Source organism: Gavia stellata, chromosome 27, assembly GCF_030936135.1.
Source record: "Gavia stellata isolate bGavSte3 chromosome 27, bGavSte3.hap2, whole genome shotgun sequence".
Taxonomy (NCBI): domain Eukaryota; kingdom Metazoa; phylum Chordata; class Aves; order Gaviiformes; family Gaviidae; genus Gavia; species Gavia stellata.
The window spans coordinates 1574009-1596983 of NC_082620.1; the positions used below are offsets into that span (position 1 = coordinate 1574009).

A 22975-nucleotide genomic window follows, 5' to 3' on the forward strand; every position below is an offset into this window, starting at 1 on the left:
AGTTTCAGTTGCGATCCCATCTCGCTACACGCGCTCATGACAGCATGCAGAAGTATTTCCTCGGGGGATCTTCCCATGGGACTTAACTCTGACACATATTCCCACAGGACTCGTTCTTTTAAAAGTGTTATTTGTTAGTAAGGCAGTGGGAATTTGACTTTGCAAAATACCAAGAGAGTGACTGAGCAGAGCTGGGCGCTGGCGGCTGGACTCGTTAACGCGACTGCGAGTCGTGCCCCGCATTCAATCCGACGGAAGAACTCGCTGGGCTGCAAGAATAGATGTCCTGGGTCAGAGCAGAGGTCTGCGTCGCCTGGTATCCTGTTTGTGCTACCCATGGCCTCTTCTCCACCCCTGAGCAGAGGGAGAGCGCTACGGCAGGGAAGGAGGAAAAGCGAGAGCTGGTTTCCACATATGTGTAGGCTGTGGTTTGTTTTCTTCCTCCATTTTAAGTCCATGACTGCTTAATTCTGACCTGTAGGCATCATACAGCAGATGTGTAGACGCAAAAATCAGATGAAAATATTAAGAGTTGTATAGACTGATATTCAGCGAGTGGTCATCAAGCACCAAGTTATGTGCTAACATTTCAAGTGACATCCGACCAATTCCCAGATAACACCACTATGCAGAAACATCTCGATTTTGGAGGACTTCATATAAGAAAAAAGTGTCAGACAAGAAAATATGACTTTAAGTAATAACTGAGTAATCCACAATACATTGAGCACATAAAGCAGGGTGAGAGGGAGTCTGCACGCAAGCAGACAAGTCAGCAAGGAGTGCTTGGTGGATGCTGAGCTCCTTTTTCATTCCCACTCTTCGTCAAAATGTAAAGCTTTTGCTGAAATAGCTAGTTTAATACTGACTTCCCCCCCTTTCCTCCTTTTCCTTTTGTTCTTCCCTCTCTTCGTCAAAATGTAAAGCTTTGCTGAAATGGCTAACTTAATACTGACTACCCCCGCGCCCCAAGAGCTTCCCCCAATTCTCCTGCTTTTCTTTAAGTTATTTTAGTCAAATTCAGAAACGTAAGGAAAACAAACGCGCCGAGTGTGACATTTTGAGCACAAACACCAGTGTGGGAAATCATTTGTGGCGTTTTCCTGCCCTGCTCAGAGCGTGTGGACTGCAGGAATGTACCTGTTTTCCCACGCTCTCCCGGTTACTGTGGGTAGCCCGCACGGGCATGTCTCCTCCACTCCTCAAAATACCTGAAGTGGCAGCTACTGAAGTTATTAAAAAAACCCCAAAATCTCAGCTTTGGGACAACAACTCTTATCAACACAGGCTCTCATGGCCGCAGGTAAGTGTCACTCATCCTGCGTGGCATGAACCAGCTGCTCCAGGCAAAGAGAAACAACTCAGCGAGGTGCTGCAAGCACAAGGAACGCATGCTCCGCGGCAAAAAAAGAGAAGATATAACCTGAAAACTGGTCAGATAATGATAAAACACGTGGGGAAATACAGAATCAGAGCAGCCAGCCCCGGGGACGAGGTAAGTTTTGCTAAAGTCGGGGGGGGAAGTTGCAGATCTGCCACCTCTCACCTGATGCCAGGGGCCGGATCCACTCCTTGCTGTTCAGGTCAAGTCTCCAGAGGTCATTGAAGGCGGCATTACAACTGCTCTGCGTGCAGCCACCGAACACGTACATCGACTGGTTAGCGTCATAGTAACATGCACCTAGAAAAAAAACAAACACACAGATTAATCAATTCTCTGACCTTTGCGGTTTTGGGTGAAAAAAAGATCATTTTCTTTTTCCCCTGGGTTTCAGACAGGAGAAAGGCAGACGGGCTGCCCCGACTTCAATAAAACCATGGGCCAGCTTAGGGCTATCCCTGACCAGTGTAAACCTCCAGCAAGAACCTTCCGAGACAATTATCCCCTCAAGCAGAGCTGCTCCTGAAAGTGCAAAGAAAGCTGCCTTAGAAGCTTGTAGTTAATTAGATTACAGATGATTAACGCACTCAGCACACTTACCTTCTCTAAGCTAGTTCGTGTGGTTTATAGGGTCGCCAAACTAGACCAAGAAACTGGCCTGTGTACCTAGACCTGGTCGCTTACTCTCTTTTTCCAAATCTGACAGTATTTCATCCTATCTCATCATACAAAAGCAACACTGAAACACACGGATTTTATGTGAGCATCCCTTTTGCAACTTAGGGGAAAAGATTAGACAACGAGAAGGGGAACGGGGAGCAAACATGACGCTTGACAATCCCTCAAAGATACCCAGGAAAATAAAGAGCTTTTGGCCCCAAACCAAACCCTGCAGAAGAAAAAAAAAAAATGCAAGCATCTGCCTTTGGCAGTTAGCGTCCTGTGGTACCCAGGCACCTCTGACAAGGAGTAAATTAAACATGAGATAGAGCAGACAGGACTTGCTCAGCTTATCTGCCTTGAAGGATGAGCAAGATTCAAACATGTTCAGAAAGTTAAACCCCTGCAATTACAAAGAGGATTTCCCAATTTCTGCACTTCCCTCCTAAAATGCAACGAGCCCTGTTGACTTCGTACAATGACCCCTCGCCTTTTGCATTCTTGAGATCCCTGCAAGGCAGCGGCATCTCTTCCACATCTTGCCTAACTCACGAGAAGTGGGACGAGTGCCCGATGGCGATGCTGGAAGAGCAAGCTCATCCTTCGGTGGCAGCTCTGATAGACATATTCACGTCGGCTCTTAAGTTTGCCAGCCAAGGATTGAGGAGTGAAGGCGACTTCAACTCCTGGGCTGGTCTGAGTGATCCAGCAGCAGGTTCTTCTGCACCCACACCCTCTGATCGGCCGGGTGCTGTCTGGTCCGCTGACCTGCAGGCGACGGAGACGTGTCTGAAATTCAATCCTCCCTTGACCTGACACAGCCTGAAAAATCTCAATTCTTGGGTTTTCTGTAAAATTCTTCCCTTTCTTCCCCCAGAGCTTTGGTAAAAAGCGTACAGTGTGGCTGGCAGGAAGGGCAAGCTTGTTTCTGAAGCTTTGCGCTGTCTGTTGGGGTGTTGCTCTGTTTGTTACTGCATCTCCCTGGACATACGTAATGGTCTCCAGACACCAGGAATTCAGCAGCACACATACGGACAGTCCCAAAACACTAAATCCTGCGCGCAGTCCCTTAGCACCAGCCACAGGAGCACCGGCACTCATCTCAAAGAGGAGTCACTGCCTGAATCCCACTCAGAACCAAAGCATCTCTCTGTAAAGCCCAGCTTCATATGCAAGCACCCTCAAAAAAAGTCATAAAAATCTACTATCAACCCTTTCAACATGAGCAAGGCCTCCCCAGCAATTCCTCAAGCATTTATTATCAAGTCTAACGAGGGGAAAAACCACAATAAATCATATCCACGCACACATGTCCCAGTGCATAGTAGAAAGCCAGAGTGTTTTATGCTCTGGGAACACTGAAGAGTACCAGCTGGGGCTTGGAGGGAGCAGGAGTCATCACCCTCGCGATGACAAGCAATATATTGCCCAACAGGAAAAGCAAGAGGAAAAGTCAAAGTTCAGGCGGGCAGCCCACGGCACAGGGCAGCATCTGGCCCTGGGTCCGAGACGGAGGTGAGAAGCACTTGTGATTATGCAGAAGCCCCTCCGCGGAGCATCTCCAGGTTGAGGAGCACATGCCGTCGTAAATAACCAGCACAAGGGAAGCTGCAAGATGAAGGATTAGCATGCAAGTACAGCAGCTTTGATAAAAAGCACCAACATTTATTCCGTGCCGAAGCATAGCGGAAGCAGACTCATGGCAGGGGTGTAAACTGCACTGTTCCTTCTCTCTCTCTCCATCACATGTTGTACACAGCTGTTAACCAGTTAAAAAATAAAAATAGATTCAGATGAGCTGACCTGACAGGACATGGGACTACTCTGGAGCTTGTACTGACATAAAGGCTTTTTTTCTTTTGGAAACAGCAGGAAGAAGGAAAAAACACCTGAAAAAGGAGCATCTGGAGTGAAGGGCTGATAACCTACTTTTGGTAGCAAAAGACAACGATTCAGTGCAAATCGCCACGCGAAGACGACCCTGCATCTAGCTCCACTCTAGACCAGTACAAGCACGTCCCCGGTTTCCAATGATCCAACCCCGCAGCCCTAATTCTGCAGGTTGGAGGTACGTATTTCCAGCATGAAAGAGCTCTTTAACGCAGCCCATCCATACATACGCCAGCGATATTCATCTCACCGCTCTGAATGAATCTCAACGCCATAAACCGGCGCATTCAAGCGCCCACAGACAATACCGTGGCTCAGCAGGGGATGCAATGATGCCCGGTGGCCTTTGCCGAGGGTCCCATTGTCTGACCTGGGGCTTGTCATGCAGATCCCCTATTGAAAAGCCAGCAGCCCTCACGCCCTTGGCTTTTAGTGACAAGTCCAGGGCGTTTTGCTGACCACACAGTGGGAACAGGGGAGCTGGAGACACGGGATGTGCTCGTAGCGGGAGACCACCCAGCTCTCCCCCGTGTGCATCCACACGATGTCCTTACGTGCAACTGAATTGTCTTCGTCTCAACCCTCATCTTGCCAAACCGCGTAATACACACCTACATGCCACGGCACAACGCTCCGCAGCTCTCTCTGGGGTGGAGGATATATAAATAGTGGTGTAGTGGATTTACCTGGGATGGGATCGAGGAAGAAATAATGATTAAGAGCATTTTTGTAGCTTTACCTACTTCTTAAGATTTGAGTCTATATCATTTTTACACGGTAAGACCCCTCATAGGCTGCAATGTCACCTCCACCCAGGAAGGCACCAGCCAGAGCATCGCACCCTAAGTATGGGCAATTGAAACCTGGTGCAAAGCAATGCTGCGGTTTTTCTACTTAACCTTTCTTGAAAGGTTCAGTTTCCTTAGAAATCTAATCACTACTTAAACCATGACAGGTTGAGAGCCTCCTACCTCCTCCCCATGCCAAACCCTTGGCAATCGTGTCTTTCACACAACAGCACAGCTCACTTATTATTTTTGAGGGGAGGTGGCAGCATTCTTCTCCTCTATTTGGATTTAAAAACCAGGCCAGCCAGCCAGGCACCATGACGTCTGCACGGCATGTATTTTAATCCTAGACCAAAATAATTTAAACTGTGTTTTACTGCTTCTCCTTAGCAAACCATTTAAAGCTTCTGAAGCGGAGGAAGACGGGTCAGCTTGGGAAAAAAAAATTAAAAAAAGAAAGCACAAGTGAAAACTCCACTTTATACCACCCTTGCAAAGGCGTGGAATCAATCAGAGGAAGAGGGTGCAAGCCCCCGGTGCCTTTAGCTCTTTTTTGGATGGAAAACAAGCAGCTGGAGACCACTGGATGGATTTTTAGGTTGTCATTTGTTCGGGTTTTTTTTTAAACACTTAAGTCCCAGTAAAATTCAGTGTGTCCCAGAGTTTTAGTATTGCAGAGACAGTATATCTTTGTAAATGGAAATGAAGAGAATAAATATTTCTGATATTTGAAGACACTGATACCCAAAAAGACCGCAAAGCCAGCTTGTTTTGAACATGTTCTTGTTTCCCCTCTGTGCTGCACAGCAAAGCGTCAGAGACTTTCAGCTGGAGCATGGGATAACCGAAATAAAGATCAACTGGGAAGGGAAAATTGAATGCAAATACATGCCCTTTGCAATAATTAAAGGGCATTGACTTTTTAAACGTCAAGTACATCAAATAAAGTAACTAATCCAAGTTCAAAGGTCGTATTTCCCATTGGAGAGAGGGGAAAAAAGTCAGCTTGGCTATTGAAATCCCATTGCTACGTGGCGCTCGGCTGAAAACAGCACCACAGCTTTGCGGTTAAAGGTTGACAGCCCTCGGTGTTGGCGTTCCCAGGAGGACCCTGCCAAGCCAATGCTGCAAGCATCGTACGTTGAGCTGCTGGCACCGCTTCCTCCAACGCGGGGCTGGGTTTTGGAGGTAACCTCTCCGCGCCCAACCGCGCTTGGCACCAGAGCCGGCAGGATGGCGGCACCGAGGAGGTAGGGCTGCAGATGAAAGCGCCCGGTCCTGCTGGCTGGCACAGATGTTTACACCAACTATGCCACAAGTTGCGGCACGATAAAAATGCACCAGACCTCAGAAAGCTCAGCTCTGCAACTGCCTCCACGTCTTTGGGAGAAAAAAAAAATGTCCCACATCTATCCCTTTATTCTCTAAAACACTGTTTTCCTGCTCCTTGCAGTCCAGGGACTCAACGCAAGCAAAAGGCAGCAATATATTGAGCAAAGCTGGGCGATACGAAGAGCCGTAGCTCTGGTAGAAAAGCAGCCCGTCCTGTAAAACAAACAACATTCCAGCTTTTACCTCTCCCTTGCCTCTCAGGGTAATTGCTTTAATTAGTCATCACGTTGGTGCCATGCTCCCCAGACTGCATGGAAAAAAAATAATCAGTATTTAAAATTAGTCACCCTTCCATCAAAGGATCAATATTTCTGGCACAACGGTCGGCATTCCTCTGCTGCTTTTCCGTTTCTGCATTCCTGCGCCTTCTGACATCGCTTTCTGATTGTGGCCAGTTATTTAACCACATGAGTCATCGCCCTGCTATGATATTTGTAGGCTCACACGTTAGGGCTAAAAAAGAATTAAATGACTACTGCAAACATTATACCTGGCGCTCAGCTCAAAAACCTCTGCATGAAGTATTTCTTCCTGTAAGTTTATATCTAAAAAATAGCATCACTGATACTGTGTGATGTTCTGCAGCTTCAATCAAATCCCTAGAAAACCTACAGCTCATCTGTAAAGTTTGTTATCTGTTGTATGATCAAAGACCTTGCCAAATGCTCCCTCCCCATGAGATGACAGTAACTTCCATTAGTTATTCCTTATCAAACGGTTTTTCCATTACTCCCTTCAGAATTGATAGAAGACACAGTGACCTCTAACTATTTAAAATTCTCTCGCTTGTCCTTTTACGCTCCCTATGAGCGCTTCTGGGATATTTCTAATAAATCCTGGAAGAGAGATAGTCCTAGCCACTTTGATGCCAGCTACTGTTGCCTGTTGACTTCAGACGACTCGTGCCTGGTAGATGACGTCTTCCCACAAAACCCAGCAAATCACTCATGCCTAAAAAAGGGGTTTGTGAATCCTCCCTCGCTCCCCTCCTCCCCAAACCTCCTGTTCTTACTTCACCTCGGCTCACCACATCTTAGTATTTTAGGTCATAGGTTTACAGATTCAGTTCGAGTTTTTGCTTTTAATGATTTGTAGCTTCAGTTTAATATTGGAATTCACCCACAAACACGCAACACTTTGTTGTGGGGAAAGCAGATACCGCAGAGCTGGAGAACTGCTAAAAAAAAAAAAAATCAGTTTAAGTCAGCAAACAAGTTAATCCAGATTAGCTTTCTGCGCATAAAGTGCATTAATAACACTTCTGTAGCGACCAAGGCTGACCAGAGACAGGACACTGTCAAATAGCAAGGCTAATACAGATTACATGCTCCGAGGGCAGTGGCTTTAGGAAGACAACTCATTTTGGATCGAGTACAGCAGTGGCACGCTCAGAGGAAGCACCCGCTGGGCAGCAGAATAAATTAAAGAGCACACAGCGGACTTTGGTGCAATATTTGGGGCTTTTTCAGGTAACTTCTAGCTAGCCTCAAAGCTCACCAGTTGCACAAAGGCTGCAAAAATTGAGGCGAAAATACATGCAAACCTGCAAGTCATTAATAAGCATTTTATTAGCACGGCCGCTTAAAAACAAGCTATAAACGGTGGTGCATTTTTTATTCTTTAGGAGGACAAGGAAATCTTTGAAGAGCACAATGACTTTACCAGAGTGTCCCGCAGTGTCTCCTGGACTTGTCTTGGCAGGAGGCTGCACACCGGTTGCTTCATAAATTACTACTTGAGAGTATGAAAATTTTATGTCTGCTTGCTCTTGGAATCACACAGCTTACACCATGTTTATTTACCTTTAGAAAAACGAAATTCGCTCCCCGGAAGAACTGCCTCCCAGCGGGCTCACACCCGCGACGAAGCCACAAGGACCGAATTTTTGTCATATTTGACTACGTCGCCTGGCAGAGCAGGCTGAGGCAGCGTGATGTTATTGCAGTACAAATAACAAGTTGTATTTAAGTCTCTTTCCCTCAACGGGAATGGTTTTTCTGCTCTCTTCCAGAAACTTGGAAGCAGGGCAAAAATTAACCCATACATTAAGCAGTGTTGTCAACTGAATCGCTTACTTCTATCAGCAAATACGCTTGCTTCTCATGCGCGGCTCTGTGTTTTATTTTGAAGCAAGCCACATTCAGCCTCCTCCAAACTGTATTACTCACAGATGTAGAAGATGATCTGCTGTAAAAGCAGCCAGCGTACATCCCCGAGTGCTGCGGATATGCAAACCCACCGGCTTTGACAGCCACTAGACTCAAGTCACTACCAAGTCAGGTTTCTATGGAAGGGGAAACAAAGCTCAGACTCGAAGCAGAGCTGCAGAAAGAAGCCTGTGTGTAAAATTTGCAAAACCAGAAAGCAAAAATCCCACCCTACCTCCATTAACATTTCCTAGGAGCAACGAGCCAATAACCACATCGAGCAGCTACTGAATCCCGATTCTCGTGCAAAGTGCTTGTGTTGGCAGAGCTGTGTGTTACACCAACCGGTTGAAACTCTGCCGCAGCGACAGGCACGTGCAGCAGTGTTAGATGCTGAGTGACACAGTGCAAACCCCTCGTTACAGCTTTCCACTGTAAATCAGAGCTGAAGAGGGGTGAGTGGAGCTTTTCCCAGCAGCTACTTACTGTGCGAGAAGCGTTGCGTGATGGGGGTGCCAGGGTAGGGGTAAGTGCGACTCTCCCACTGAATATTTCCTTCTTGCACTGCTTTGATAAAGCCGTGATAACACTGATGGGCCACACCTAGGGAAAAAACAGACATCAGCAAAATTTGGGGCATGTTAGAAACAAACCGGGCCTGCACAGTTGCACAAGCAGCGTGACAGCAATTATAAAGAACCCCTGTATTTAGATTGTAAATACGCTGGTGGAAATTCAGAGGATTAAAGAGAATAAAGAATAGGGACTCGGCAAATGTGGAAATCAGCAACATTCACTGAACTGATTCACTGCATTTCCGATATCTGTCAGCTCTAGCTTGGTAAAGCAAAGCCTTTGTGAAAGGTAAGCAAGTGCGATGCCATCGCAGAGCTGCTTTTCAGCCTTCTCTGCTGCAATGCAAGCCCCCTGTCCCCTAATCACACCCCCAGAGGAGCAGCTGCCCTTCCCTTAATGGACCTTTGAGGACAAATAACGTGCAATAATGACTTTTTAAGAGTGTGCACGCAGCTACTGCACAGGAATCTAAAATAAATACGAGAGGAGACATCGGTGATAAAAGCCAGCGTGTCTTAGGTGAAAATATCCCTTCTTAGCTGTGCAAGGGAGCGGATTTGGCTAACAACAGCTCCTTCGTGGAGCAGGCCAGCCCCAGAGCTGCAATTAATTCTGTGTATGGAGTACACGCGTCTGCTACACAGACTGCTCCCCGTGGAAAGAAAAGGGTCTGGTGAAGATTTACAACTGCAGCAGCTCAGCAGACGCTCGGTGGCATCCGCTGTGCTACAGCAGCCCTTGCACTGAGGATGCCACAACCTGCCAAGATTTTTTCCCCCAAGAATTTGCTTACTGAAAACCCCGTGCCAGGAACACCCCCAGCAAGAAATCACACTCCGGGATATAAAGCAGGAAGTTTTCTTTAAAAAAAAACAAAAAACCCAACAAGAAGCCCGGGGTCCTCAACAACTGCTCCCTCAGAGTCATGCGGGAAACATAATCCGAACTATAGGATTTCATAGCAGATGTATCCTGACAAACAGGAAAAATTAAGCAGACGAAAACAAATCAAGCATTTACCTCAAGTGACCTCTGCTTCATGGGGTGCAGGTTAGCAATTACATTCCCGTTTTTTGCTATAATTGCTGCAAAAAATGGTACAGCTGCCCAGCACCACTCATCTCCTAAGACTTGAGATATGGGACAACTCACTGGAATGCCATGCTGCGCCTCGGGCTGCTCATCCCTCCCCTCCACTCAAGGGATGTTTCCCACAGTCTCTTTTGGGGTGAATCACCAGGTGTTTATTCATTCCAGCTGCATCCTTTGCATCTTTTAAGGCTGCTCCAGGAACAAGCACTCGTGAGAAAGCACACCCAAGCAGCAACTCAAGGGACGTGGACACTTGAAAAAAACCTTTCAACAGGGGTGCAGGCTGCTGCTGACCCAAAATTATGCAAAAAAAGTAATTTTGTGCAATGCTCGCTTCTGAAGTAGCTGTGTTTTTTTAACCTCCAGCCTGTTAAACTCTGGGCAAGGCAGAAAATGCCTGGAATCTGAGCAATGCTTTCACATGTGCAGAGAAGTCCACAAATTAGACATCACCCCACATGCCTGCCAAAGGCGTTTCTCACCTGACACCCGCTCTGCGTTTTCCAGAAGAAACAAGTTACCCTCATGCAGCAGCGTGCCTCATTTCCTACAGATTCAACTGTGGTCTCCTCTTAAACTGCTTGGTTTTTAATGAAGCTTGCAATCAAAACGTGTGTCCCCAACAGAAACATAACAGAAATCATCCACTGTATTCAAAAAATACCAAAGCAGAGAGTTTTGCTTGTGTCCCTGTCCAAACTTTACCTACCTATTTTTCGTATCATATATATCTAGCATTAAAATATCCCCATAAGGCTTCAGAATTAATGCTGCATCAAGGTAAAGTGAAGTATCTGTATCTCAGGGCTACTCTTTCAGGAAGTCTGAATATGTAGATCTATATTAATGTAGATTTTATTTACCACTTATCTTCAGCAGAGCTTTAAGAACCAGACACGGTTTTGTTTCCAACCGAAAGCATAAGCTTTGGGAATGTTAATTACTGAGCAAGGTGCAAACGAAGCACAACTACAGCCACATTAGACATGAGACGCCGTCAACGGGGGACTGCTGCGTGTGGTGGAGAGGAAGCCTGAAGGCAAGGTTAACAGCGCTGCACGTCAGCAGCGCACGGGGAGCATTCAAAAACAACGTAAGTGAGCGGCTCTGTTATGGGGCTTTTGGGGTTTCACTCTTTTATACTTCAAAAGAGGCTGAGGGGCTCAATTCTGCACCATTATTAGCAATGTCTTCAGCATAGCAAATGACCTGAGAGCCGTAGCTATTTTTCCAGCATTTTGTGGAAGTCCAATTTTTGAGTTAAAGGGGGAAAACACCAGGCGAGGCTAAAGCAAAGCAAAGAGCAGCTGGGATATGAATCTGTGTTCCCACAGTTAAAGAAAAATGCACTCTCACTACAGCTGTTTGTACCTTTGATTAGTCGATACCACTGTTTGCAGACAAGGGCAGCAGTTTTGTGCTCCTGATACGGTGAAAGGAAGGAGAGGATATATTCCAAAACCTCTTCTGGGAGCTCCAACATTGATCTGTTATGCCTGGTCTCCTCGACCTCCAGCTCAGCATGCGGCTCATCGTCTTGCTCCATCGTCCCTTCGACCACAGCGTCTTCTGGATCCACGGCCATGAAACCATCATCTTCACTGTCCGAGGAACTGGCCATGGCATTCCACTTCACAGCTTCACGGGGTGGAGGGAAAAGACAACAGTAAGGTCACAAAGAAAACTAATAGCATCAGAAATGCATCTGCAAGCCATGTATATTACACCAAAGGTCTATGTCAAACTGTACCCCAGCAAACTTCAAGCCAAGGACGTGGTTTTTGCAAAGCTTTGAAGCAGGATGGACACAGTTTAGGAACAAGCTGTTCTCCATTGACGCAGTGTTTTCCCAAGCCACTGCATCTCTCACTGCTCTCAGCCCTACCGTTGCCTACAGACGGTACCAGAGGGAGGGAAAAAAACCCACTAGAAGAATCGCAGCCTCTTGAACCCCGGCTCCCTCGCCGGGCACAAGAAGGCATCGTGCTGCCGCGCTGGTGGCCCTGGCTGGTTTGCACCGTGGGGCCGGGCAGCGGTGGGGAAAGGGATCCCCACCGCATTGAGAGCAACCCAAGGAGAGACAGGATGGAAGCGACAGCTTTGCAGCCCCTCCTCCCCTGCAAAACCAGTTTCGCCAGCGAGCCTGCTTTACCCCAAGAAACTTTTCAGCAGCACCCGGGGGGGGGGGTGTGGGGGGAAATTCCTGTCCCATTCTCCCTTAATATCTCCCTTTTTTCTTTTTTTTTTTTTTTTTTTTTTTATTAAATACTTGCACACAGTTGCTTACCAACAGTAGGTGAGGAAAGAAAAACGCCTACAGGATTTACTGCCGATGAAAGGCTGGAATATCAAATATTGTATCTCCAGCTATTCAGAACATCTTAAGCATAAGGTAATGTCCCGATGACAGAAATATATCGTGAAATAAATCCATCATAACAAGCGGCTGTGTCCAATTCAGCCAGTTGGCATGGTCTGCAGTTAAACCCCTGCCCATCGCTGCAAAACAGCGGACCTTATTTCTTGGACCCTATTCCTTGGACCCTATTTTCTAGGGAGCAGCTGACCTGTTTTGGGGAGAGCAGCCATAGTTTTCCCTTCCAACGCCGCTGGGTGAAGACCAAGGGATGCAACTGCTCTGTGATTATACCTGCACTGATAGCTCAAACCAATATAACTCATGAGGATGACACAGGGATTTTCTTTTCCAAAAACTGCAATCACAAATTCCCTTTTTATCCTTTCCTAACATAGCAGTTTGAAACAAAGGACCCAAAATAAGGCAAGCTCTCAGCTCTTACATCGCTCAGCGTGAGTTTCTCCCAACTCCAGGAGGCAGAGGCTGCCCAGCCATCCCCAGGTCCCAGATCGACCGGGATGATGGGACGTGGATGAACACAGTCCATGGGACAAATCCCACCTGCAGCAAGCCCAGGAAGCAAACCCACTCCTCAAGAGCGAAGACAAGACATGGCTTTTTGCCCAACATACTTAAATACAAGTATATAGTATCTTATTTTTATGAAACTCTTAACATTGCAGAAAATATGGCTGGAAGGAATTTAAGTTACTTAAATACCAGGAGTACACTAAACTGTTGTTACAAGCTTCCAGTGATGCAAACTCTACCATCTTCCCCAGCTAAACCCAGGGTATTCCCATCCTAGCATACACCAAGCCGAAGAGCCATGGGAACAGCAGAGACGTGGAGCGGAAAAGCTTGCCATGACAACTAATTCATGCTCAGAAAAATTACATTCGACAGCATTACTCTCCACTTTTGTCAGGTTCCCCGATGAAGAAGCTTCAGAAAATCCTAGGGGCTGTCACTCTTCGGTAGAAACCACGTCAAAATTAAACTTACAGTTATCATCTTAACAGATGCTCGGCACGTTTTCCCGTGTCAGAAATCCTTCTTAGAGTCAATGTTATGACAGAGAAAGGCTGAAACCCAAACGCTTGACACGAGCACTGCTGCTGCCAGCAAATTGCATTACACAGCAGATAACACACAAATTCCCAAAGATTAAGAAATGGAAAACTAAAAAAAAAAAAGAAAGAAGTGGAGCTGCGCTAGAAAAAAAATAATTAAAAAACAGAGGCTTGGGTTTTTCCCAAACCAAAGCATCTATCGTGGTGAAGCGTATGTGCTGATTTGCATCTTGACACGGCATGGCAGGAAGCCAAAGGCTGCCGGTACTCCAACCTCGGGATGCGGTTTCGCTCGAGCCGGGGAGGTTGGAGTAAGGAAGGTCGGTCCCTATCTCACGGCTTGGGAAAACAGACCAGCACATCTACCCGGGAGAGCAGAAGGCATTTCACACCCTAAAAATGTGCTAGAAAACTAAACAGAAGTGCATTTGCATCCAGATCAGGTACAATAGGACACCTGTGGGTGACAACGCCGAACATAAGCCTCAGCTCGACAGGTTCACACAAGACATCTGTTGTGTTATTAAGGTTTAAAAGCAAAGATTATGTGTGTTTCCCAACAGCTTTTATTTACCCTTTAAATAATGTCCAAAACCTGCTGGAGGGAGTCAGCTGAGAAGTGCTGGAACGAACACCCGGCTAGCAAGGGGTTTTTTCCAATTATTAAATCCTAATTTCAATCCTCTGGAGCAGGCTTGGGAACAACACAGCACAGCAAGTTAATCACAGGCACAAACCAGCTTGGGGGTTAGAAAAGCATCTCTAAGGCCCATTTTAAAAAGGCAGGAGGAGCAGGGAAACCCCTTGATGCCTCAAATAGCACGTACGGGGACGAAGAAGCTGCGCCGAGTTTTGTCTGGTCTTACCAGAGTACTTGATAATATTATAAATATTCAAATGCATCTACTTTGCTAGATCCTAATTTTCTAAACGCTTGAGGATAAGAAATAACCGTCCTCCAAGTTTTCACACCCATGCTGTGTTATTTTTCTGGAGGAAAACAAGACTAGCAATAAACTCAACTCCCAAAAGGAAGGTCGCCGTCAAAATAACCCTTCAAGCTTGACCTGCCATGGATGCAGATTTTGCTCTTATGGCACGGGAAGAGTGGGCTGGGAATAACCAACCCCGGATTGCAAAGCACCAAAAACCCTGTCCTCCAGCTCCAACACTGAAAAAGGAAAAAGACACCCAGGCAGTCCGTAAGAGAGAGCTAAAGCATCCCAGCAGCCAGCTCCTATTACCAATTATTCAGCAGATCCATGGGAGAAAATCCCATGCCAGTGTTTTTAGTAGTTATCTGACAAGCAGAACAGAGTGTTTCTGTCCTGTTTGCATTTAGGGGGGATGCAGTAAGTGCTTTCTCACTCATCCTGGCTCTCCAGGTGCTCTCTGCTTGCACCAAGCTGGGCTTCAGTTTGTACACAGGCTAGAAGTGATCTCAGAGCACTCAAAAAGCCGCAGTGAAGGGATTTAAGCAGTCATGTCTCGTCCAAAAGTACGTGCAATTCAATTAACTCGCCGGGACAGATCCAGGAGTCCCTTTCTGCTTGGACCGATCACTGTGAAGGCCAACACGAGCCCCTTGAAACATCACATTATATTTTGCACCCTACAGCCCTCCTGCTCCCAGAGAAGTGCCTTTATATTCCAGCAGCAGAAACGTTTGACGGCATTCAGAAACTAGCCTAAAGCCCTACCAAAGAGGAATCGCAGCTGTGTAAAATAACACGTAAAGAAACGCTAGAAGGGCAATAAAAACAGAGCTCTGCCAGCGCTGATCAAATTTGCCCGTCCCGTCCTAAAAGCTGTGTCTCTGCCAGTTGGCAAAACAATTTATAATTCTCTTCCTCCTTTCAGAGCACTTCAATTTTCCCTCTCTCCCCTCCTGAAAATATTTAAGAACCTGCTATTTATTCTGCTAAAGTAATTATCTGCTGCAGTGGAACAAACAGATGAAAAATACTAAGTACAGGCAAAAAAACCCACTGGGTTTAAGCACTTCTCAAAGGCCGGTAGCGCCGTCAGGCAGCCAGCAGCCTGCTCCTGCAAAACCCCTCTCGACCCAAGAAGGTTTTCCTACCTGCAGGCATCTCTCCCGGTCCCATGGACCCCAGTTCAGAGGTGTGGGTGGCATCAGTGGTTCCCATCCCAAACTACCTCCTCTTCTCCACAACTCTCGGCTGTTTTAAGAAGTGCTTGAACCCGCAGCGTTTTTGACCTGGTGTTTGTTTTTTCTTTAAAAAAAAAAAGTAGTCAAAAGATTTTAGGGGAAAACAGCCTCCAAGGGAAAGTTGTTGAATGAAAATAAAAGGCTGTGTAATAGTACTGAGTCAGAGCACATTACTCATAAGGCAATGCTCATTTTCACATCCCACAAAAAATTCTCTCTCCAAACATAATCGTAGAAGCTATGTTCTCACCCGGGAAAAAAAATAATAAAGGTGTGTGAAAGGACCCAGCCCTGGCTGGCTGACTGCTTCGGCTGGAAGGAGAAAGGGACTCTGCAGAACAGAACGGTTAATTGCAGTTGGCAATCAGGAGCCACGGCGTTAATTTAGGGGTGGAAGATAGCAACTGCCTCTAACCCATTCCAGACTCTTCCTCATACTTTGCAACTGCTTATTCTGCTTGTCAACAGCCCCATTGCCATGGCAAGGTAGCATTTATGGAGACATTTAGACTTTTAGGCTTATTCTCTTACCCAGTTTGAAAAAAAGCAGCCTGTTCCATCAGACAGACACATTTAATAGTAAGTCTTAAGCTGTTTTCCTTGGAAAAAAACCCTATCTGTAGTGGGAAGGATTATTTTTGCATGATATTTTCTTCGTTGTCTCGTGCAGCCGTGCCCATCAAGGACTTCAATGGCAGCTTCCCCCGCTTCCAGTTCGGCTCTTGCTACTATCAGTTGCCCTACAGAAGCCCGGAGCCCTTTTCTAGTGATGTAAGAGGAAAAATAAAGCACTATTTCCTAGGAAGAAGCACATTATTTTATGAAAGAAACAGCACAGGGAGCAAAAGGTCTGTGGGAGCCACGGGATTCGGGGTAGGGATAAACACCATTAAATAAGATGACATTTCCAGTCCTCCAAAACTTGCATCAGTTAGAGTCAATGCATTTGAAAATCAACTGCTAGACAAGTTCAACAATGGGGGGGGGGGGGGGGAAAGGCAGATTTTAGTCAAAAAAAGAAAACAAAGCCTCTGGGAAACTGAACGCTGAGCAATATCCTGTCTGCACTGCCGTCAAGCATCGCGCCCAGACGAATGAGGGAGACCTTGGGGACACCTGCACCACACTTTTCTTCTTATCCCTGCAAAACAGGCAATTACAAGTTCTTTGAAGCACAGCTTTTCCCTTTAGCTGCCTTTCAACAGGAAATTGGTTTTTCTTCTTTCATATAAGACCTAGCTTCACCCATGAAAATAAAGGTTTCCTAAATTCCGTCTGCAATTTTGAGAATTCAAATATATAAAACTTTCAGTACTACCTCCCTGCCGCATGATTTGCCTGTTCAACCAGTATTTTTATACAGACTCTAGAGTCAAGTTCAAAATTACGTGACTGCATTTTACAGTGCCATATAACCTGCACCATACTGTAATGAAACAGCATGACAACAACTGAATTTGAATTGATATTATTGTAATAAAAAGCTTTAGAGTTACCAGAAATCCCTCCTATCCCGATGATGATGAGCTGAGCCTCAGCTGTTCCACATTCCTGCTCATTTTTATTCTAAGCATTCAGAAAAAAACACAAAGTAGTAATATAACATTATGCAGCAAGATTTCTTGCACAAACAGCACAGCAACCTAAAAATAAATTCTGCCTAATCGATCTTCCTATAAAATTAAAGCACTGAAAATGAGACTGAAAAAATCGCGGTTTATTCTGGATTTATTGTAGGAATACAAATGTAGATAGCACATATTTTGTATATTTCTCGCTAGCGTACAGTTCATGAGAACAAAAGGAAACAGCAGAGTTTAATGACACCACGCTTCAGGTGTACACAGCAAAATCTGTCATTCAAATTCACTCATGGAATAAACAGGACAAAACCTCAGAATTGGCTTAAGATTTCATAAAACATTAACAAATCAAGAACGAGACCAAAAAGCAAAGGCACCAAGACCGCCTCCAGATATCCCTGCAGAACGCCGCTAAACAAGCCGAGATCTCAAACATCCAACAAAACCCTCTCAAATGCATCCATAACACGGGATTTGGAAACTTTCTAGTCTCTTTTGACAGCGTTACTACCCTTAAACCAGCTTAAGTTGTTTAAAACCTGTTGAAATCTGGCTTGATAAGCACTAGTAACATAAAAGAAGCTGTTATATTACTTACTTAGGTACTGCTTGAGCTCACACGCATGCTCTTGGCCAGTGAGCCCCCGGTTTAATCACACTGGGCATTAAATACATTTATCCTTAGGTTAAAAAGGCGATACGGATGGGCCAGGCATCTACACACAGGGCACCGTGCTCTTTGGGTTTCCCTGGTAAAAATTCAAGCCTCCGCGTGCACGCTTTCAACTCTGAAATCTCAGTAATCGCTCAACAACCTTACATCCCTCCAACCAAGCCAAAAATTAGTAAGTCTGAATATCAACCCTAGCTGGGGTTTTCCGAATGCAGAAAGGGTCATTCTAGTAACTTAGACCCACATTTGACCTGTTTTGAAAACTGTTCTGCTCGGGTGCAATAATCAGCTGGGTCTTTATCTAGGTTTACTCTTACAATCCATCCCCTCTACTGAAATCACCCGAAATTTTGCAGGGCCGTAAATAAGTAGTGTTTTGGGCTCACACACTCCCTCTACCGGCTCCCTGCAAGCTGTTAATTAAAATTATTCGCACCTAAACTTTTTCTAGCGAAACAAATAATCATGATGCATTTCAAAATGAAGGCAAAACTGCACGCTAGCCAAAAAAGAACGATCCCTAAGCAAGCAAATAAAAGGCTTTGAAACTTGAAAAATAGAGGATTTTACATGATAATGTGCAGATCCTTCTCCTGGTGTAACGTACGCTGTCTGAGGATAAACAGTTTGCACAGCAGCTGTCTGGATAAAAACATTTGATGCAATTTTCGGTACCTATCCAAACCTGCCTGCGATGATTCATCAGCAAGAACTCCTGCTCGATAACGGCAAGCAAACACAGGACGGCAGATCCTGGAAATAATTGTCACCTCCCTCCTTCGTTAAGATAGCGCAGCAGGTCTGGAGCTCATGGCAGCACTTGGAAAGCTGCAGTTAAATTAATTATTTTGAGGACAGCCTGTAAAAATGACACAGCACTCCCTACTTTCCACTGACATCTCTTAAACCTACCAAAGCCACTAAAATTGGTTAGTTTGTATAAAGGTTTCAGGCAAATGAAGGTAAATTTACAGCTGAACCACGAGGAAAACACATGCTACTGATCTAAAACTCAGTCCAGTTTTGACTGTATGAAAAATAAGCCTGAAAACACAAATACAGAAACATCATTCCTGTATTTACATTTCCATACAGTCCAATGTCCATTTCTACATCCAAACAGCCCAGAAAACCTGCTCAGGCAAAATAATTACATGTAAAGCATGGAAACATCCCGGAGAAGGGTTTGCTAACAAAACTAGGAGGTACCCAAACATGTTGGGTGACTTCGTGCCTAATTTTAACAGACTGCATTAGATGCTTATTCAATGCGGTTGGGATTATTTTTTAAAAAATAAAATCTTTTCTTTGCATGGTATAACCTGATGAATCCAAACAGCTGCTCCCAGCACAATTCCCACTAAACTGCTGCCCACACAGAGGAAACCGCAGTCCCCAAGGTGCCCACGTGTCAAGCAAACACTGCCACGGGAAAGCAGCCCGTGGCAAGTGTCTAGAGTCCGACCCGGCGCACGACTTCCTTGGCCGGGAAAGCCCTGGATCACATCCACCTCCTCCAGCCCAGCCAGCAAAACAGGCAGCTCGGGAAGCAGCAAAATGTTGTTTCCTATCGATGCATTGCTTGCGGGTGAGCCTCTGCCGCCTGCAGCAATCGGACTGGGGGGGTCAGACCTTCTTCCTGCCCGGTAGCTCCTCTGGTCTCCGGGATTTGGAGCTTTCTTGCCTTCGGCAGGGTCTTTCATCTCCCTTTCCCGTCCTGTGAAACTTGGGGGAACTCAGGATGTTTGAGACCTTTATCCTTTCATTGAATCAGGCAGAAAGGGGCAACAAGATCAGGAATTAGTGTGAGAGGGAAAGTCTTGCTTCCAAAAAACCAACCCTGGCAAAAGCCCGTCGAGATACACACACACACTGCTCCACACAACTTCCTTCAGAAACTACCAGCACTTGGAGAGGCTTAAATAATCAGCGTTAATACTCACGCTGCAACGCTGCCCGTGTAAATCAGGCAATCTCTTGGTGCTTTAAGCGCTAGGACAACCAGTCAAGATTTAGGTTTCCAACACCGCTGCAAAATTCAGGCTTAATGTTTCATTGTGGAAATGAATGAAGTTTTAGCGCCCAGGAAAATCAAGTTAAGCCAACGCTACGTCAAGGTCAGGGTTTACCAGCGAGGCAACTCATCACGCAAGCGCTCCCATTCAAGCCTCTGGTTCCCCCTCGCGACGTGGTCTTTGGCTTAGCACACGCACGTGAAGGAGGAGGGCTGGGGAAGAATTTAATGTTTGCAATAGAGCAAAGTTATTTTGCAGCCTAGACTCACAAACTGCAATGTTCCTCTACTGACTAAGAAATATAAGTCATGAGCGGCCCTGAGACATTTAATCTTAATGGTCTTTTCCAACCTAAATGATTCTATGATCTGAAATGAAGGCGAGCTCAAGGGTACTGACTTTCAGGCCAAAAAAAGAAGGATGCACTGGAAAAAGCCATGTATTAGCGTTGGCTCGGTAGCCAAGGTTTAATTTAAATCGATATCCGCAGCTTTCAGATGGACTGCTGACTTCGCAGCAGTGTGCTGATGCAATGTTTTTATCTTTGTTAGCAAGCAGGGTACCAAGATATCCAATACCATCTCGACACGGACACTATCAGCGTATGAGCACTGCAAATGATGTTCTCCTCCTGATCTTAACTCCTAGCAGATGAGCTGCTCGGCCGTAACACGTATTGTGTGTCTAACACACTAAAAGCGTGTTTTTGCGATGTCCACTCGCCTAATCACGTCAAATAAATTTGTATGCCACCTCCAAACTGGTTTGTGTAATTCCTGCTGCAAAGCCTTTGATGAAAGCTGCCAACTACGGAGTTAACCATCTAGCAAATATTGCCCAGGAGCAGGGCTGGATCACACCAAAGAGAATTTAAAGGCAGATCTGTTTGCTAAACAGCGATTGCAACAATATAGAAAATATTTTCTCTCTCTCAATGGTGGAAAAAAAAAAGGAGTTTACGTTGATAGATACACACCTGGCCAGAAAACCCTCTGGCCACATAGCACGCACCTGCCCAACACACCCTTAAACGCCTTCACACATAACAAAAGCGCAGGGCATCCCAGTGCCTGGCTCCTAAGCGCCACAGCGGTAATTAACCCCATTTTATAGGTAAAGGAACAAAAGCACCCAGAAGCCGAGGTCAAGCAAGCCCTTGACAGCACTGCGATTACAATACCAGAGGTTTCTGGTTCCCTGACCTGTGCTGAAGAAATTAGGCCACCGCCTCTCCCGAGTTAAGATGAATGTGCAGATAGCGCCAAGAGCTCTGTTTTATTTTTGACGGGAGAGGCTGGAAACAAAGATACACTAATCAAAGCATAAAAGAGTGATGGAAAACAGTAAGATTTATGAAAAGCAAGCACAGAGCTTATGAGCTTGCCTCGACACCCATGAAGAGTGCTTGGGCATATAAATTCAGAATGTGCCTGAATTCATCACTGAGGTTTTTTTAGCAGAAGATATTAACTAGGGTGGGCAAACACGCGTCAATCTCTGCAAATATAAGACTACGTACCCCCTCATCGCTCCGTGCAGTGTGGACAGAGAGAAGAACGATGCTTAAGGGTCCATGAGCACAAGATGTGTGTGTCGAAGGGCATCGCCAGAGCCGGGCAAAGAGGCAAACGGCAGCTTCAAGGCGGGACTGACTTTGAGGCAGTGTGTCTTCCCGTCGCAGAGCTGTCCTTAGCTCGGTGACTGGCAGTCTAGACAGCGTCTCTTTTATTCAGTGTCAATATGGTGTTGGCAGCGAGCACTGGGAGAGCTCTTCTCCAGGTGCTAAAGCTTCTGCTAAACACATTTCTCCCATAAACCAGCATCTTGGTGGGGGAAAATCCCAACCATCTCCCAGCAAACAGCGGTGTCATTTAAAGTGAGCAACAGAGGATTCCTTTAAATCCTTCAGCAGGTAAAGCAGATGGGAAGGGAAGGATAAATACTTTCCTCTTCAGTGATACGAGCGTGCAAAAGAGCCCGCAGGGTGGTGGCGATTGCAACCCTGTCATTATAAAACAGGAAGGACTGCTCTGCGTCCCCTCCGACACCAAGGCTTTAAAGGACAAAGAAATAGGGCTAGAGCCCCAGGGAAGACTCACGCACCTCGGCGTGAGGGGTGGCAAACAGCACCGGCAACGCCACCAAGCAGAGCTTCGCAAGCAACTGAGCCACCTACAGAAAATACAACCCGGCAATTCAATTTAAAACAGATTTCACAAGAGCTAGAGTTTGACCCACCCAGCAGGCTGGATGGGGATTTGCTGCTGTTCCCACACATTTTGAGAGTTTGCCTTCCTTTTTATTGGAATTTTTTTTTTTTCAGCTAACGAAAAAGGCAATGCAGAATGAGAAGTAAAAGCACTGCAAGTTAGGGATGTATTGCCACGGAGAAAAGCAAGGGTTATCCTTCTATGCTATATGCCATATCGCAAGTCTAGTTGTTTAGTGAGGCTTAAAAATACTAGCTATTAAATACTAAGAAAGAGAAGACAAAAAATAGAAGTCAAATCCACATTATGTTAATAAAAAAATAAAAATTCAGGGAAATTATGCTAATTCCAAATTCATCCCTACCTCTTAATCAAAAACTCAGCCTCCCCCAGCAGCCCAAGATCTCCCTTCGTTAACATCCCAAACGAGAGCACTCCTGCCACCCCAACGGGCACCCCTTTCTAACTGAGAAGCACAGCCTGGCCTCGTACCGAGCACGAGAGCGGCGCTAACCACGTATTATCACATATTATGAAACCCCAGAATTTCACAGCATCCAAGAGTCAGGTTCAGAGCGGGCTAAAGTGTCCCACGTGTCCCCTCCCGAGCCACAACGCGCGTCCATGTCCCCAAAACGGGTCCAGGAGGTTTGCAGGAGTCCCCAGCAGCAGTTGCGACGGGGAAAGAAAACAGCGGGACTAAAAACAAATGCAGGAAGAGCATGCATTCAACAGGACAGATTAAAGGTGGCTGCTCGACAGAGGAATTGAACTAAGTAACTGCAGAATGGGTGCGACAACAGTAGTACAGAAGTAGCGGCTATTTGGTTTTCTCATTTAAGGTGTTTTGGGCAGGCGCCTTCGCATGCCGGCAGAAGGATCTGATGTGCATCCAATAACAGTGACAAGAAAAAACCCAAAGATTCACTGAAAATGATGGACTTTTGCAGAGTTATGCTTTCT

General features: G+C 45.9%; 1 protein-coding gene across 1 annotated transcript in view; it reads right to left on the bottom strand.

The window, feature by feature from the left end:
* The window catches only part of LOC132319351 (F-box only protein 42), a 49022-nt gene that overhangs the window by 21763 nt on the left and 4284 nt on the right, over positions 1-22975 (bottom strand). The window contains exons 2-4 of the mRNA XM_059830127.1: positions 11298-11564; positions 8745-8861; positions 1547-1681 (exon numbers count right to left, since the gene is read on the bottom strand). Of these exons, the coding sequence (XP_059686110.1) occupies positions 1547-1681; positions 8745-8861; positions 11298-11547 (502 nt within the window). The 5' untranslated portion in view covers positions 11548-11564. The remainder of the gene's footprint in view (positions 1-1546; positions 1682-8744; positions 8862-11297; positions 11565-22975) is intronic.